At 42.0% G+C, this 17,357-nt stretch overlaps 1 protein-coding gene across 2 annotated transcripts; it reads right to left on the reverse strand.

Annotated features, from left to right (window-relative positions):
- Positions 1-876: 876 nt before the first annotated feature.
- On the reverse strand, positions 877-17,098 carry FADS6 (fatty acid desaturase 6). Of its 2 annotated transcripts, none has more exons than XM_074260720.1 (6): positions 16,633-17,098; positions 14,913-15,079; positions 7,991-8,171; positions 5,716-5,903; positions 4,961-5,140; positions 877-2,452 (listed from the first exon to the last, which is right to left on the reverse strand). In XM_074260720.1, exons 1-6 carry the CDS (start codon positions 16,886-16,888, stop codon positions 2,303-2,305), a joined length of 1,122 nt encoding a protein of 373 aa, XP_074116821.1. In that variant the 5' UTR covers positions 16,889-17,098; the 3' UTR covers positions 877-2,302. The 2 variants fall into 2 exon arrangements, with proteins under 2 accessions (XP_074116821.1, XP_074116822.1); XM_074260721.1 differs by having other exon boundaries at positions 2,178-2,452; positions 5,716-5,843.
- Positions 17,099-17,357: the final 259 nt, after the last annotated feature.

Here is a 17,357-nt window from a genome sequence, read left to right on the forward strand (position 1 = left end):
GAAGGCCAGGGACCACACCCGTAGGCCAGGAGCAGGAGTGCTTCCTTCACCTTACGTCATTCTTCGCCCCACTGGCAGCCTTCTCCTTTCGGTCACACCAGAGACTGTGCCTCGACCCCTTCTCACGCGGTCTCTCTGGGTAACTCCTCCCCTTTGAGAACGAGCCCAATCCTCGGGCTTTACCCTCCGTCACTCATAGCCCCACCCCTAGATTCCGCGAGACTAGAGGAGACTAACTACAAAAAGCCCCGCCTCAATGTTTATTAGAGCCAATCACCATGCTCAAGGGGAATAAAAGGCGGGATAACTTTCCTGCCTCCCAAGGGAACCACAGCCAATGAGCAGTGACTGTCCTGACATGCCCCCGCCTCGTTCCAGGTGATTGGGCTGGAGATAAGACTTGCCTAGCGTCCTCTAGTAAATTAGACCGAATCCAGTTCCAGCCAATTCCAAAAAAGCCTTAAGACGGTCCGCCAGGCAGTTCCCTGGGTCCGCGCGCTCTCTTAGCTAGCTTGTCTCCTGAGCCCGCAGAGCCCCCCGGTTTCTTGTTCCCCATTCTCCGAGCTGACGACGCCGGGCGCCTCCGGGGCTTCACAACTCTGATTTCCCTCACTTGAGGAGACCGCGGCGGCCGGGCCTGCGGCGTACGCCCAGGACCACGCCCTATCAGGGAAGGGCCCGAGGCCGCGTTTGAATTCGGCCCCGCCCAGTCCCGGGTTGTATCCTCGGATTCTCCAGGCTGCCACGGCGGGGGGGGGGGGGGGGAGGAACCGCGTGTGACCGGGATCGCCACAGGAATGGAGCCGGAGTCTGTGTCCCACCCCCAGCCTCCGGCTCGGTCTTCCAGCGGTCAGATGAATAACCAGGAGTCATCCATCGGTCATATCGCGGGGTGACTTTAATCGTTAGCCGGGCCCTTCTAACCCCGCCCCCGCCCGACTGCCCAACATTTGTTTGGGAGATTAGCTACTTAAAGAAACAGTTCTCAAGGCTTCCGATCCATCTACAAACCCATGTAAGTCCGACGGTAACGGCTGTCGTGTATGTAGCGCTTTAAGATTCGGAGAGCACTGTGCAAATGTCACTTGCTCTCACGACGCCTCGGACGGGTGGCTGTCACTGCCTCCGTTTTGCCAGTGTGGGACCGTCCTGTACAAGGCTCCGAGATGTGACTCCAGCTCCCCCTCCCTCTGCAAGGACCTCGCTCCCTCACATCCCCCGTCTGCTAAGTGACCCTGGCGCTCTCCTTTCCGCTCCGCCAGAAAATGCTGCCCCAGCCCCGCCTCCGTAAGGGACGGGAGTGGCGTCTTCTTGGAGATAACTTCGGAGACCGAACGCGCCGCAGCCAATCATCCTAGAGAGTACATCCTCCGCTCCAAAAGAATTTCCCTAACCTAAGTCCTGAGCTCTGCCCCCAACCTTAGCATCCGCCCCCATTCCCCAACCGAATACTTAGAATTCCCTGCTGTCCTGTAATTTATTTTTAAATTATTCCAATTGAAATCTAGAATAAATCATACCATACTTTTTAAGACTTAAGAATTTATACTTAAGGCTCACCAGCTCTAAGTCTCTATCCATGTTGTCCATCTTGGGGAAAGGGCTTAATCTGATTCCCTTTTGCCCTCACATCCTCCCCAGATCCTAGAAAGGTACCGTGCTGAGCCGGCATGTTGCTCGCTTAAGCCGGCCTTCCCACAGCAGTGGCAGTTACACCCTGAGGAGGACCTCCCTGAACGCTGTGTGGAGGGTTTCTTGGTAACCCGCGGGCCTGAACCAACCTTTGCCGTCTTTTCTTTCCGGATGTCTCAGCAAAGCTACCCCCCTCCTGAGCACCTCACATTCAGCCAGAAGGGAAGACAAGGGACAAAGGGTCGGGCTGATTTGTCCTAATTGAAGTTGTCTAAAGTATCGTGGAGAAGAATTCACGATCCCCAGAAGAGCGGGCCACCCCTCCTGCTGCCTACTCTGTCTCCAACTCAGGAAAGTGCAAAGGGATTGATGTGTTCCATAGGCCTCCTGAGCACATGCCCACTTGAACTCAGGGGGAGGCACCCTGGGGATGTGCCTGCTATCCAGTATCCATCCCTCCCATCCCAAGATGGAAGGGATAACAAAGGAGACATTATCCATTCTAGAGGAGCTCCTCCTCAGTCTACCCAGAGCTCCAGGGAGCAGAGAGAGGCAGGTTTAAGTTCTAGGGTGATGTCTGAGGATATTCCCAGCCGAAGCAGAAGGATGTTGAGCCAGAACCCTGGTGAGGGCAAAGGGACTGGGGAGACTTATCAATGAGGGAGCATCCTCACTGGAGCCCCACTAGGTCAGTGATGGGAGGGGCATGCACCATGAGCTCTTCATATTTGCTCAAAAAAAGCCCAAATCTTGACCGGTAGGAGTCCTCGTTGTATGGCAGATGGTTCTTTTGAAGGAACTGAGACACCACTGGCTTCACCTAGAAGAAGGGGAGAGTGAACACAAATTAATAAGATAGAGATCTAGTCATTTGCTCAAAGGGAAACTCCACCGCTACTCCTTTTCACATGCTAATTTGTTTAGTCCAGGTTTAGTTCAGAACCCAGAAAATGAGGGTGTTTAGTCCCAACAGTCAAAAGAAATTATTATAGATTCATAAAATTAAACCTGGAAAGGCCCCTGGGGATCATCTTGTATTTGTACAACCCTTGTTGTACAAACCTCGCATTTGTACAACCCTTGTATTTTACAGATGAGGAAACTGAGGGCCAGACAAGTAATATGACTTGCCCAAAATAATACAAGACAGGTAATAAGTAACAAAACCAAGATTAGACCCTGACTATTGGATTATAATTCCAACATCCTTCACTGGACAGAAGAGTCATTTCCTTCATCGCCCACATGAAGATTCTAGAACAGATTTATAAGGGGTCTCTAACATGGTGGCACTACTTGTCCCAAATACCAGAGACAAATCCAGTTCCCTCTTAATGTTAGTGCCTTTCTTCTAAGATCATCTTTAATTTATCCTGTATGTCTTGTCCATACATGATTGTTTGTATATTGTCTTTCTCATTAGATCAGGAGCTTCTCTAGGAACAAAGATTGTGTTTACTTTTCTTTGTATTTCCAGAACTTAGCACAGTGGTTGACACATAGTAGATACTTAACAAATGCTTGCTTCTGATTGATTATTGGAATGAGGAAAATAAACATTTAAGTGCCAGGCATTGTGCTAAGTGCTTTACAATTATCATCCCATTTGATTCTCCTTTTACCCTGGAAGGTAAATGCTATTATTATTCCCATTTTGCTGTTGGAGAAACTGAGGCAGACAAAAAGTAAAGGGATTTGTCCAGGGTCATAGAGCTAATACTTGTGTGAGGCCAGATTTAAATTCAAGTCTTATTGGCTGAAATGACAGGAACAAATAACGATGAATGTTGGAGGGGCTGTGGAAAAACTGGGACACTGATGCATTGTTGGTGGAGTTGTGAAAAAATCCAACCATTCTGGAGAACAATCTGGAATTATGTCCAAAAAGTTATCAAAATGTGCATACCCTTTGACCCAGCCATACTACTACTGGGCTTATATCCCAAGGAAATACTAGAGAAGGGAAAGGGTCCTGTATGTGCCAAAATGTTTGTGGCAGCCCTTTTCATAATGGCTAGAAGCTGGAAGATGAATGGATGTCCATCAATTGGAGAATGGTTGGGTAAATTATGGTATATGAATGTTATGGAATATTATTGCTCTGTAAGAAATGACCAACTGGTGAAATACAGAGAGGCTTGGAGAGACATCAACTGATGCTGAGTGAAACGAGCAGAACTAGGGGATCATTATACACTTCAACAATGATACTGTACGAGGATGTATGCTGATGGAAGTGGATATCTTCAACATAGAGAAGAGCTAATCCAATTCCAATTGATCAATGATGGACAGAATCAGCTACATCCAGAAAAGGAACACTGGGAAATGAGTGTAAACTGTTATTTTTACCTTCTGAATCCAATTCTTCCTGTGCAACAAGAAATTCGGTTCTACACACATATATTGTATCTAGAATATATTGTAATATATTTAACATGTATAAGACTGCCTGCCATCTGGGGGAGGAAGGGAAAAAATCTGAATAGAAGTAAGTGCAAGGGATAATATTGTAAAAAAATTACCCATGCATATGCACTGTCAAAAAAAAGTTATAATTATAAAATAAAATAAAAATTAAATTAAAATAAAAAAAAATTCAAGTCTTCACAGTACTCTACCCACTGTACCATACAAGTGCTTATTGGAAAATATTTAAGAAAAGGGCTTACGAGAAGCATGGGAAGACTTATATGAACTGATGCAAAGGGAATTGAGAACTAGAAAAATAACATAGTCTACAACAATGGAAGAAAAGAACAACAATAATATCAAAAATAGAAATGAAATGTCATGAAATTATAATGATCAAACTTGATCCCAAAGGAGAAAAACTTCCTCTCTCCTACCTTTGCACTCATACTATGGGCATATATAAAGTCAATATTTAATTTAAAAAAAAAAGGCTTTTTTTTTCCTCTTTCCTTTTTGAAATTGTTCATTAGAAGTGATGGTTCTTTGGAAAAGAGAGGGAAAGATTTTTTTGTCTACACTTTGTATCCGTAGCACATAACGCAGTGTTAGGCACATAATAAGTGCTTATAATAAATGCCTGTTGATTGGTTCATTGATTTAGAAACCCAATGATATCAATAATTTTTAAGTGGAATTGAAGTAGTCAGTTTTCCCAATCTAGAGGCAGTGAGCAGAACCAGCTGTAAACACCTATGCCCCAGAATGATTTCTACTGGACCAGTTTCTCAAGTCCCCCTAATTGCTCTTCTCTGCCCCAGCCTTGTTCTCCCTGACCCTAATTCTTTTCTTCCCTTCTCCACACCATTTTCTCTCTTGTTCTTAGTCCTTTGCTTCCCCTATCCCTTTTTTTTACCTTTAGACACATGTTGTCAGAGAGTCGGGGGAAGAGGTGATGTTCCACGTGGCAGCTAATGAGGGAATGGCCGAATGTCCAGTCCAGGATGGGATTTCGCGGCAAGTTGAGCACTCCAAGGCTCATCATGTGGATCCTCCGGGGCTTTTTATCCAAGGAGAACATGGGCAACCCGATGTGCTATGATACATATACAAAGAGACAAATACAAGCATATTCTGAGATTGTAGCCCTTTCCCAGCCTGAGGAAAGACAGTGCTCACATTGACCCCCTAGGCTGGATTGCTTTCCTTTGACTTGCTTAGGAGGATTTCCTTCTTGGAGCCACAACCTTCTGAGATCTCCCCACCTAGTCCTGAATTTAAGAGTATTCATCAATTGTTCCAAGTCTCCTATTTATCCTTCTTCTACCCTACCCCACCACTTGACATCCATACCATCCCTAGAGATTTCCAAACCTAGCTGATCTCTTTTCCCCAAATCCTTTAGAGTGTTAATGTCAAACTGAAATAGAAATGGGGGCCACTAATCCATACATAAAGATCTCTTCCAATTAAAGCTTGAATTAATTTTTAAAGTAATATCCTTTTTATTATATTTTTAATTGTTTTGTTAAATATTTCTCAATTTAATCTGGTTTATCTATACTTAAGAATGTTACCAAAAGCATGGGCAAGGTGTTTGGAATCTCTGCCCTAAAGAACACTTTCCTTCCATCCTCCAACACCTCAGAAAGTTAGGGAGGGATGCCTTACCTGGAAGATGTTGACATGGAGGTAGGGGTGAGCCAGCAGGCCCCGTGTGATAAACATGCAGAGAAGAGCAAACACAGGTGACTGGAAGCCAGAGACTTTCATCAGCAGCCAGTAGTGAGAAAGTAGCCCTAGTGACATGAGGCACAAGGTCCGAATTGCTATCCTGGGCTCTACATTCTTCAGCAGCCCTTTGGGAAAGAGTAATGTAAGACAAATGTGCTTTCTTCTGAGCCCCATTCAAATCTCCAAAAGACTAGAAGAGGAAGTGAAGACTAAGATGGTAGAGTAGTCAATTTAGAGATCTAGAAAGGTAGGTGTCATTTCTTCTACCCTATTAATTATTTAATGTGGACCACATATCCAAAGACATAAAGTCTGACTTTTGATCATAAGATTAAAGGTTTTAGCCCCTTCATAATCTAATTATTTAGGGCACTTTAGAACAAAGTAGATAGAATGCTGAACTGGCATTAAGAAGAATCATCTTCCTGAGTCCAAACTGACTTCAGACACTTCCTAGCTGTGTGACCCTGACCAAGTCACTTAACCCTGTTTGCCCCAGGTTCCTCATCTGTAAAATGAACTGGAAAAGGAAATGGCAAGTTATTCTAGTATGTCTGTCAAGAATACCCAAATGGAATCACAAAGAGTCAAATGTGACTGAACAATAACAAAATTAATTTTTAAAATAAGAAAAGGGAAGTGACTTGCTTAAGGTTACACAGAGAAAGCAACAGAGCTGGGGTACATCTTCAGATTCTGTCATCAAACCCATTCCCTCCATATATACTCTACCCCACTAATGACCATAGGAGACAGAACACAGGATAAGGAATCAAAAGGCTAAGGTTCTAATCTCAGCTCTGTCACTGAAACATTGTATCATCTTGAACAATTAAAATTCGCTCAAATATTTCCTCGAATGTAAAGTGAAGGAGCTGGACAAGACCATCTTCCAGCTTGAATATTGTCTGATTTTTTTGTAGGCTGAGGGAACCCTTGCAGCTCAGTTGTAGAATTGAGAGCAAGAAAGGATTTTAAGGACCTTACAATTCAGTCCCCTCATGTGACAGACAAGAAAATGTAGAGAAGCCAAGTGAACACAGAGCTAAGATCTGAATTCAGGGTCTCTAGCTCAGATACATTAAATGATATTTAATGGAGATGGGTCAGGGTAAAGAATTCAGACCTGCCCTAGGCCATAGAGTATACAGGCACTTTATTAAAAGGACACAGGCACTGTAGAAGGCTTTTTTCCTTCTACATCTCTGGCCCCCAACCCCAAATACAGTTCCAACATCATCAGGGAGTTCTCCCAGTTGGTGTATTAAGACAGCTAAGTGATTGTAACTGTTTGTCCTTTGTTCTCAAAGAGAACCAAGGCATCAGGGAAGTGATGCCATGATATAAAGTGGATTGGATTTAAGTGAGGGAGGGCTGTGCAAGGTCACCTGCTTTACTTTCCCCTCCAGTGGCCAGACATGGATCAGGATAACTGGAGATAGCCCTGGATGCAATGGGACTTTGGCCTTTTTAAGATAATTGAATCAAATGTTGGAATTGAAGTCAAGAAAACTTAAATTCATATCCTGGTCCAGATATTTGCTAACTGCGTGACTCTAGACAGATCACTTAATCTTTGTCTATTTCAGTTTTCATATCTATAAAATGAGGATACCTCAGAGGGTTGCTGGTGAGGGCCAAATGAGGTATTTGTAAAAATGTTTTGCAAACCTTATAGTGGCACATAAATGCTAGTTGTTATTTATTTATTAGTTATTAAGCATCATAAGACATTTCTCTGCCCTAAATGTGACATCTAAATCCAAGTGTTTTTATTGCTGTGAGAAGTCACAAATAAGTACTTTCCTCCAGTCAATAATAATAATAATAATAATAATATAACAGCTTACATTTCTATAGCACTTTAAGGTTTACAAAGCACATGATTTTTATGAGATAAATATTGCCATCCCCATCATCATCTCCATGTGTATCGTGCTACAACTGAGGTTCAGATAGTTTAAATTTCTTGTCCAGGGTCACACAACTAGCATTTTGCTGACTTAGGTTTCTCACCTGGTCTCCTGATCCTAGAGCTTCTGCTCTAGGATCCTGCCCCAGCATTCAAAGGATTTTAGCCCATCCTCCCAAACTATTTCATAAGATACCTCCTTGAAAGTTGTAGGGGAATGGAGAATGTGGTTCTCCTTTTCTTAATTTTATTCAAGGATGAGCCCTGGGAATTTTGGGACTAGTCCAGGGGGATACCCACCAAGTGCCACCAGAGGGGTGATGATGGGTATCATCAATGGAGCAAAGAACATGTAGACATATCGATTCAGGATAGGCAACTTCCATGTACTGGAATCCCCCAAACCCACCACATTGGTGTAACCATGATGTAACTTCACATGTCCATGTGTAGCCTGTTCAGCTGTGAATGAAGTGCACACCTGTGGAACACAAGAGTAGAGAAATGTTACAATAAGGGTGCCAAGAACATCGGCATGGGAATGCAAGACCTTCTTGGGCACAGGCTAACACATGGGTGCTCTGCAATTCCTCCAAGCCTACCTGAGAACTCTTGCATTTACAGTCAGGTTCCCATTATGAACATGCATAAAGATTGTTAAAGCAAATGTTTTTTTCTCCTGGCTTTTCAAAGTAATTTGTGATTTCACTATAGTATCTTTACTGTCCTAATTCTGCTTAGAACTCTTTGAGTCTGCATCACTTAAAAGGCGGGGTAAACCCTGAATGTTCCAGGAAGCTTAACAACCAATCTGATATTGAAGATGTACATGGATTGTATATAAAGCTAATAAATCATGGGATGATTAATTGCACAAATTGTATAGCAACAGAGATAGAAATTTGGTGGAAATCTCTGCAGACAGAAAAGAACAAAGAAGGGCAAAAGCATGGAGAGACTCTGCCCCACCCTAGACTCTTTAAGTAGATAAAGAAGTCTGAATGCATGATATGAAGTTAATACTTTCGTTATATGCAAATATATGAAAAAGTTACAGAGCACAGTACTCCCTAGAAGCTTTTATCCAGGCCAATAATTTTTATTTATTTCAGATTTACTCTCCTGCCTACTTTGGAGAGGGATTGAGGAGGTTTGTCTTTTAAAATAGAATGCATGTTTCAAAGCATTAGCAGAATAATGAAAATTAAAAGAATTTCACAGCAAGCAAATTGGCAAAGATGGAAACTAACAATATGGGAAGAAGACAGGCTGATGTACTTTTGGTGGAGATATAAAGTGATCCAACCATTCAAGACTTCAATTTGAAATTATTCAAGAAAAGTGACTAATTCATTTATACATTGTGACGCATTGATCTTGCATATTCCCCCAAGGAAGTTAAAGACAGAAACAAAAATCTAATATACACCAAAAGTTCATAGGAGATGTGTTTTTTTGGTTTTTGGTAATGAAGAGGCAGAAACAAAGAAGGGAGCCCTTTAGGGAATGTCTAAAAAAAATCAAAGTATAAGAATGTAATAGATTATCATACCCTGAAAAGGATTCTGGGAAATCTGGGAAGACTTGTATCTTAGAGAGAAATAAGTTAAACCAAAAGAACAGTATGAATAATCAATGTAGCCTGAACAGATTCCCAAAAGGAAGTTGTACCCTGAATGATGATTAAAAAAAACAAAAAAACCAAAAAAAACAGTGAAAATTCTGAAGAAGAGATGATTTATCAAACCTTCTGGCAGAAAGGTGGGTTACTATGAAGCCAACAAACTGTATGTACATTGTCAGGCCATCTCTGCTAGGATATTTTTTCTTAATCGCTTTTTTCTTTGTTATAAGGGGTGATGAAATCTGGAAGGATGGGTAGGAAATGATTTTGAGTAAAACCAAAAGTCATCAATAAAATACACTTAAAATGAAAAATAATACATTTAGGGACAAGACAGAATAAACTTTCTCTAGAATACCACCTATTTTTGAGATGATGAAATTCTATGGTTGAGCAAAATTTAGTGCTCTAAATTTTCTAGCAGCAAAGACTAAATGAGAAACAATTTAGCCTGCATAGTTTTAATGTTTTCTATTTGTATCCCCTGATAAGAGAAAGAATTCAAATTAATCTTCAGGGATAACATTTTTCCTCACACTAAACCCAAGAAGAAATTTTTGTTTTATACAAAAAAAAAAATATTCTGTAACAAAATGGACAGTATTATAAACTCTGGTTTTACAGAGAAGACTAACATTCTGATAAGACCAGTGATTCTTTTTATCCACTTTCTAAAAGGTGAAATTTCTGAAGGGGTCTAGACAAAGCCTTAAGAGATAATTGATGTCTGTGCTCTAGACAAGGTCAGAAAATTTCGATCTCTGTGGATAATAGCTCACAGGAGGCCTCAAGCCTTCACCATAACATGTGACTGGGCTTATCACAAAATAAATAAAGTTGTCATCTTTGTACCTGACTTTGACCTTGCATCCTAGAGGAATGTGATAGTATAATAGAGATTTGGGCCTGGAGAATGGAATTTTCTGACATAAAAAAGTTTATAAGTAAAAATTAATATTCAGAAGCAACCTTTATTGTTCCTATCCCTAATATTGCAACCTAATTTGCCTATGAAATAAAAGACATTTTAATTGTGCTTTAAAGTTTGTTTGTTTTTTTTTAATTATTTTATTTATTTATTTTTATTCATTTTTCCAAATTATCCCCTCCCTCCCTCCACTCCCTCCCCCCGATGGCAGGTAATCCCATACATTTTACATGTGTTACAATATAACCTAGATACAATATATGTGTGTAAATACCATTTTCTTGTTGCACATTAATTATTATGTGCTTTAAAGTTTGCAAAACCTTTTGTATACATTTGGTCTTCAAAATAATACTATGAAAGTTAAGTACTATAGATCACACATACACACACCAGCCTATGTGAAGACTAAAATGATGGTCTTAACTATAGGCTATGGATATGTGATTTTTAGTGACTTTGGGAACCCCCTCTCTCAAAACAAATTGGTACCTTTTCTGTAATCTCAGACATTTCTTGCACCTATTTCCTCTTTAAATATATATGATTACTCTGTTTCAGAATAGTGGTGTCAAACCCAGCTAGAAATGGAGGTTACTAATCTGTAAAAATATGCCCATAGACTGCACATGGACTTAGTTTTCAATGTAATATTATCTATTGATTTATTTTGTTAAATATTTTTCGATTAAAGTCTAATCTGGTTCAGGCTGCACTCAACTATATGCTTGACACTTCTGCTTTAGAACAAGGATTCCTAATGTGAGGTTTGTGGACTTGTTTAATATCCTTTTGCTATTGTTCAGTCGTTTTCAGACTGTCTGACTCTTCCACTCATTTTACAGATGAGGAAATTGAGGGAAACAGGGTTAAGTGATTTATGCAGAGTTACATAGCTAGTGTCTAAGGTCACATTTGAACTGAGGTCTCTCTGACTCCAAGTCCTGCACTCTATCCACTGCACCATCTAACTACCCATTTAATAAGGTAGGGGGCATTATATAAATGCTAGTTTATGATGATTATGGCTGAAATTCTCTTTAAAATGCAGCTCAAATTCCACTTCCTCCATAGAATCCCACCCAAGTGAAAGCATTTTCATCCTCTTCAAATGTTCCTGGACCAATCTGGATCTCTCCTGGGCCCTTATCACTCCCAACATTAAAAGATCACTAGCTATATGTAGACACACACACACACACACACACACACACACACACACACACACACAAATATATACAATGGTTTTGTCTCCTAGTAGAATATAAACTCTGTGAAGGTAAGAACATTATCATTTTTGCATCCAATCCAGGTATATGATGATGAATGCTTCAAAAATATTTGTTGGACTTAATTAAATAAGTTCAGGCACAAAGATAGCTCCAAAGAGTCGCTAGAACAAATATATACAGTCCTTACATAAATTTATAAATAGTCTCTAATTTCCTCACGTTTCTCCAGGCCCTGAGGATTGAGGAACTATATAATGGAGGAGCTCTTTCCTTAAACTTCATTTTAGTTGAAATTTTCAGGTGGCTTCAAATCTCTTGTGAGATTTTTGAGTAACAAGGCATTATAGTTTATGTTGCCAGAATCCTATTTTTTGTACCAGCTAGCCTTGAGGAGAGATTTGGACAAAATTTGCCTATCAGGAAGAAGCTTATCCTTTTTGAGATCATAATGCAGTAAAAATTACATTCAATAAAGGGCTGTAAAAAACATAGATTAAAAATTAATAGGAAGAAGCTTAAAAGGACTCTTACTGTTTGGTATTCTTCCATTCCCATCTCTTTTTGCAAGTCAAAAATATATCTAAAATTAGAATTGTTCCCAAAGGACTTCAGGATAGAGACTTCCATTTCCTACTAACAGCGCCTGGTACACAGTAGGTGCTTAATTTTTTAAAATTAATTGATCAATTACTATGTGCTTGGCAATAGGAGAGTCCTAAAAAGAAATTTGTCTCAGTCTCGGAGAACTTACATTCTCTTCTAGGAGATACAATGTATAAACAGATAAACAAAAATGAGATAACAAGAGGATGCAGAAAACACAGTCTGGGGTTTAGGAAAGGCTTCAGTAAAAATCTGGCACATGAAGCTGAAATTCTAAGAGGAGGAGGCTAAGGAGGGAATGCATTCCAGACACGGGGAACAGTCAGTACAGAGACACAGAGACGGGGTGAGGGGAAACATAGTTCTGGGGATAGCAAGTAGGCCAGTTATGCTGGAACACTAAAAATGTGAAGAGGAGGAGTGGGAAAGAAGTCTGGAAAGATAAGGGGGAGCCACAGGGTGCAGAGGCTTCCAGTTATGCATTTTTATCTCACGCTCCAACTGGCCACGAGGTGGCGTCACAGTGCACCGAGCACTGGGCTGAGAATCAAGAATACCTAAATTCAAATATAACCCCAGACCATCACTAGCTGCATGATCTCTGGCCAAGTCAATTAACCCCTGACTATAAAATGAGAATAATAATAGTAATATATTTATATACATATATGAATACTAATAAACATACATGAATATGTATGAATTTATAGAACTCTATAGGCTAATACCGTATAACCTTAAAGCGTTACCTTGAGCACTGAGAAGTGAAGTGACTTGCCTAAGATCACAGAGCCCCTGTGGAAGAAGTGGGACTCCAAAGAGGGTCTTCCTGGCTTCAAAGCCAGGTCTCTATCCACTATCCCATGCTTCCTTTCAGAAGATTTTCATAAAGGGCCAGATGAGATCATTTAAAGCTACAAAGTGTTATACAAATATTTACCCATCAGCAAACAGTAATCACAGACACAGCATTAGCTGTTATATACATGATATACACATATATAGTATAAAAACTAGAGCTGTATATTTAGAATGCAAGCGGCTCTCTCTAATCTCTCTTGTTTTGCTTTTCTCCCTGTATTTTTGAGGCAAACCTCCAGGGAGATCAAAGAGATAATTGTATTTTTGATCCACATAGTCCATTTTAGCAAGTTTCCCAGGCCTTGGACCCATGGGTGGAGACTAGTTCTCTCATTCAATAGGCTAAAGACCAGGCCACAGCCCCAGAATACCAGATTGGACTTGTTATTAAATTGAATGGAAGGGGAACAAACATTTATTAAGCACCCACTGTGTGCCAGGCATTGGGATAAAAACTTTATAAATATCATCTCATTTGAGTCTTATAATAATCCTGGGAGATAGGGGCTATTATTATCCCATTTCATAGCCTCTACCTCTCAGGGTTATTATTACAACAACAATACATGAAATCTGATTTGTAACTTTTTAATTTCTGCAGTGTGTGTGTATGTTCACCCTGAAAATTTAATAATTGGCTTTTATAATAAGAGTCTGGTTTGAGCTGGCTTCAGCACATTCCTGTCCTCAAGATAGACAGTATGTTCCATTTTAAGATGAGAAAGCTAAGGCTCAAAGACATAATAGTAGAGTGACTTACCCATGATATTAGCAAATAATGGAGCCCTGACTCAAATGCAGGTTTATATATTCCTAACCCACATTTCTGAACATTATTGATGCCATATTTCCATTGACCCCTTAAGGATGACTGTCTCTAGGTTCTGGCTTAAATAATCAGTATTCCTATTTATTGAACAGTGCAAGAGGAGAACTCAGGATTCTAGGCAGCTAAGTGACACAATGTGTAGAGCACTGAATCTGGAATCAAGAAGATTTGAATTCAGATCCAGTCTTAGACACTGAATTTTGAACACATCACTTTATTTTTGCCTGCCTATGTTTCCTCATCTATAAAATAGGAATATAAAATAGCACCTACATTCCATAATGGTTTTGAGGATCAAGTGATTTAATATATGTAAAGCATCTTGCCTACTTTGACATGCTATATAAATGTAAAATGTAATTATTATTATTATTATTATTATTATTATTATTATTATTATTCAAAGGAGAACTTCATAAAGAAAGCAAATTGTTAATTTGGTAGAAGTTGAAGACACAGAAAGAACTTGTTCAAAGACCATGGGAATCTTAGCCAGGAATGAGTTAAGTATAGACTTCTTTTGGAAATTTGGTGATCTCTACCTTTGGTGTCTATAATTGTCAACCTGGAAAATAAAAAATCTCAGAAATCATCAGCTCCAAGAGAAAGTAGTTTTTATTCCATTTAAGGCAACTCTCCTGAGAGTATCTCCTTGCCACCACAAGGAAGAGATGAGTGTTGTGTTGTCCTAGCTGAAGTCAACTTCAAGTTCTCAGGTATTGGATCAAAGGAAAATCTACCAAGTTGGATCTTTCCCATCTTTCCCCATTATTCTCTGCTAGCAAAATTGTGAAGTACCACCCCGAGAGCTGCAGTTAGACAAGGGGTGAGCCACAGACTTGGGTATGCCAGTTGAAAACCTCTAGTGAAAGGAAGAAGTTCCAAGTTCAGTGTCACAGAAAGAATAGCAACCACACTAGAATTAAAGACTCTCCAACTATTTACATACACATCATGCTTATAGAGTATGTCCATATTATATATATCACAATTAATATACGCACACTTTATATCTTAATCCCACCCTTAGTCATGTGCACATACTGCTAGAATTGCCCGCACATATCTACATTACATTTGCTTGAATACTTGGATTCATATAGGCTGTCCAGTGCATAGTCCTAGAAACCCAGCCCTCTCCTTACTTCCACAAAGAAGAGCACCCAAAATCTGCTCCAGTGTTTGGAGTTGCTGAGGGCACCATGGCTGGCCAGATGGCTACCCTTGACTGTAAATGTGTGATGGACCACTCCCAGAATGATGATTCCTAAGGCAAAGATCAGGGTACTCTGGGATCGAAGACACAAGAATCCTGCATGAGAACAGGAAAAAATGAAGGGGGGGGGAACAAAACATGAAACCAGGATCAGTATGAGACTTCAAGACCAAGATCAAAGACCTGGAAGCAAAGAGTTCAAATTCTACCATTGTCATCAAGGCCCATCCTGGGAATCTCACTTACTCCAACACTCAGGTTCTCTATTAGAGAGGGGAAAAGTTTTAATTACAAAGATTCTTCACACTAATTCCACTCTAGCTTCTATGTATTTTCCACTTCTCCCCGAAGAACAGATCTTCTAGCTGGGGGGGGGGGGAAGGAAGTTGGGATGTGGGGGTGGGCAACGAAATATGTTCTCACTCTGGACAGTGATATGTTTCCAAGACTCCCACGTTAGAGCTGGAAAAGATCTCAGCTATCCCCTAGCCCAACTGCCTCATACAACATAGTAGTGGCAAGGTCAGGATTAAAACCTGAGCCTCTTCTGATCAGCTTTGGACATTCACTCTGAATCCCCTCCTCCCTCCCTCCCTAGAACATAGGGTAAATGCTAGGGGTAAGTATAAGGGTAAGCATAGAGAGAGCATGAGGATGAGGATCAGCCTGCAAGATCTAGACCAAGGAGAAATAGGGTTCCCATCCTGAATGTTCCACAGCAGTAGCAGGAAGAGATAGTATCCAGAGATAATTCTATTGGATCCTGGGTCCTACACTTATCATCTTCTATCTTTGCAGCAACCTAGATCCTCAGGTAAATATTCTCCTTCCTTCTCCCATTTCTCCTCATTTCCTCAACTCTTTCCTCTAAATCTCCTTCCTATGCTCCGATTCTACAAAGTTCCCCACCATTTCTCACCTCCTTCCTCCTGCTTGTGCCCTCCCTTCCTTCTCTCTTCCTTACCCCAGCCTGCCAACCCTACCTAATATTCCCACCCGCCTCCCCTCTAGAGCTGCTGACCTATAGCAGGGTCATGTCCAGACTTAGAGAAGAGGGTCACCGAGTCCCAGCCCCCGCCCCCATGCTCAAAGATCGCTAGGAGAACCCTAGAGACTTTGGGACCAATGGAGAACAGACTACAAGCTCAACTTCTGATCCCGGACCTCTCTTCCGTCCTCCCCGCCAGAAGCTCAGTGAGGGCTAACAATTCTTTTCCCAACCCCCAACAAGGACAGGAAGGTTTGAGAACAGGTCAGCCCGAAACCCGCAGTGATTGCAGCTGAATTTGCCGCTCTTCCTGGCGGCCTCGTTCAGACCAGAGGAAATTAAAACTATGGAGAAAGGAGCAAGGTGTAATCCCCGGGGAAAGGAGACATTTCATTCATCCCAAAGTCCACCCAGGAACAATTCGCTAATAAAGTCCGCCCTCCTTTCCCCTCTCCACATCCAGCACAACCTCTCTTCTCCCTCTCCCCATACTCCTCCTCCCCACCCGGAGAAAAAAATACCAAGCTGCGCTAACCCCTTCGGGGCCTGATTCTGCAGAACACCGTGACCTTCCCTGCCCCCACGGCGCCTAGAGGATCGATCCGATCCTCCTGGAGCCCTGCAGCTTGGCACCAGCTAGGTAGTGCCCCCGACTCCTCACCTAAGGGCAGAGCGAGGAAGTTAAGAACCAGGATGGACCAATCCAGGCCGTGCCGCTCCCACCAACTACTCTTCTTCACCACCTCCTGGACCAGTGCCTCCAGTTCGCCCATCAGCATCCCCTCCTTCCTGACCCCTGCGCGTCCAGGATTGCAGCTGTCACTGCAGATTGGGGACTCGGCTGTCCCGGTTTCTTTCATCGTCTGTGGAGTGGAACTCAGGCTCTCCGAGACCCTTCTCCTTTCCTCCGGTTCCATGTCCCATAAGCGGACACCGGACACCGGCGCGAAAAGAAGTTGGGGGAGGGACAGTGGGCACCCACCGGAAGGGCTAAATGAGTACGGGCGCTGCTGAAAGACAGGGAAAGAGCAACCAAGAGAGGTCCAGGTGAAGCGTCTGTCCAGTGGGCCACAGCTACTGGCACCGCAGCTGAGAGCGGAGGAACCCGGGAAAGAAGCAAAATAGAGGCATCTGAAATGGGGCGGGAGGCGGGCACAGGGGTGGGACTGCTGCTCGGGAGCCGCAGAGATTGGGGATTGGGGGAGGTGAGAACTAAAAAGGGGCGGAGTCCGGCACTCAGGATGCCAGGCAAGGAGACAGTCCGGGGGAGGAGAAGCGAGTCTAGACCTGCGGATCGCTACCTGCTCTCCTTCAATCCCAGTCCCTGAATTGCCCTGTGAGAGAGTGACTAATGGAGGAAGCGATGGAAGGACAGGTGATTTGAAA

This window comes from Sminthopsis crassicaudata, chromosome 4 (genome assembly GCF_048593235.1).
Source record: "Sminthopsis crassicaudata isolate SCR6 chromosome 4, ASM4859323v1, whole genome shotgun sequence".
In the NCBI taxonomy this organism is placed as follows: Eukaryota; Metazoa; Chordata; class Mammalia; order Dasyuromorphia; family Dasyuridae; genus Sminthopsis; species Sminthopsis crassicaudata.

Coding starts and splice junctions, on each gene's coding strand:
- FADS6 (XM_074260720.1), bottom strand. CDS start 16,888: ATGGAACCGGAGGAAAGGAGAAGGGTCTCGGAGAGCCTGAGTTCCACT. Junction 8,172..14,912: donor GGGTGCTCTTCTTTGTGGAA/GTAAGGAGAGGG, acceptor TGTGTTCCACAG/GTGTGCACTTCATTCACAGC. Junction 5,904..7,990: donor CACCCCTCTGGTGGCACTTG/GTGGGTATCCCC, acceptor TCTTTCCCAAAG/GGCTGCTGAAGAATGTAGAG.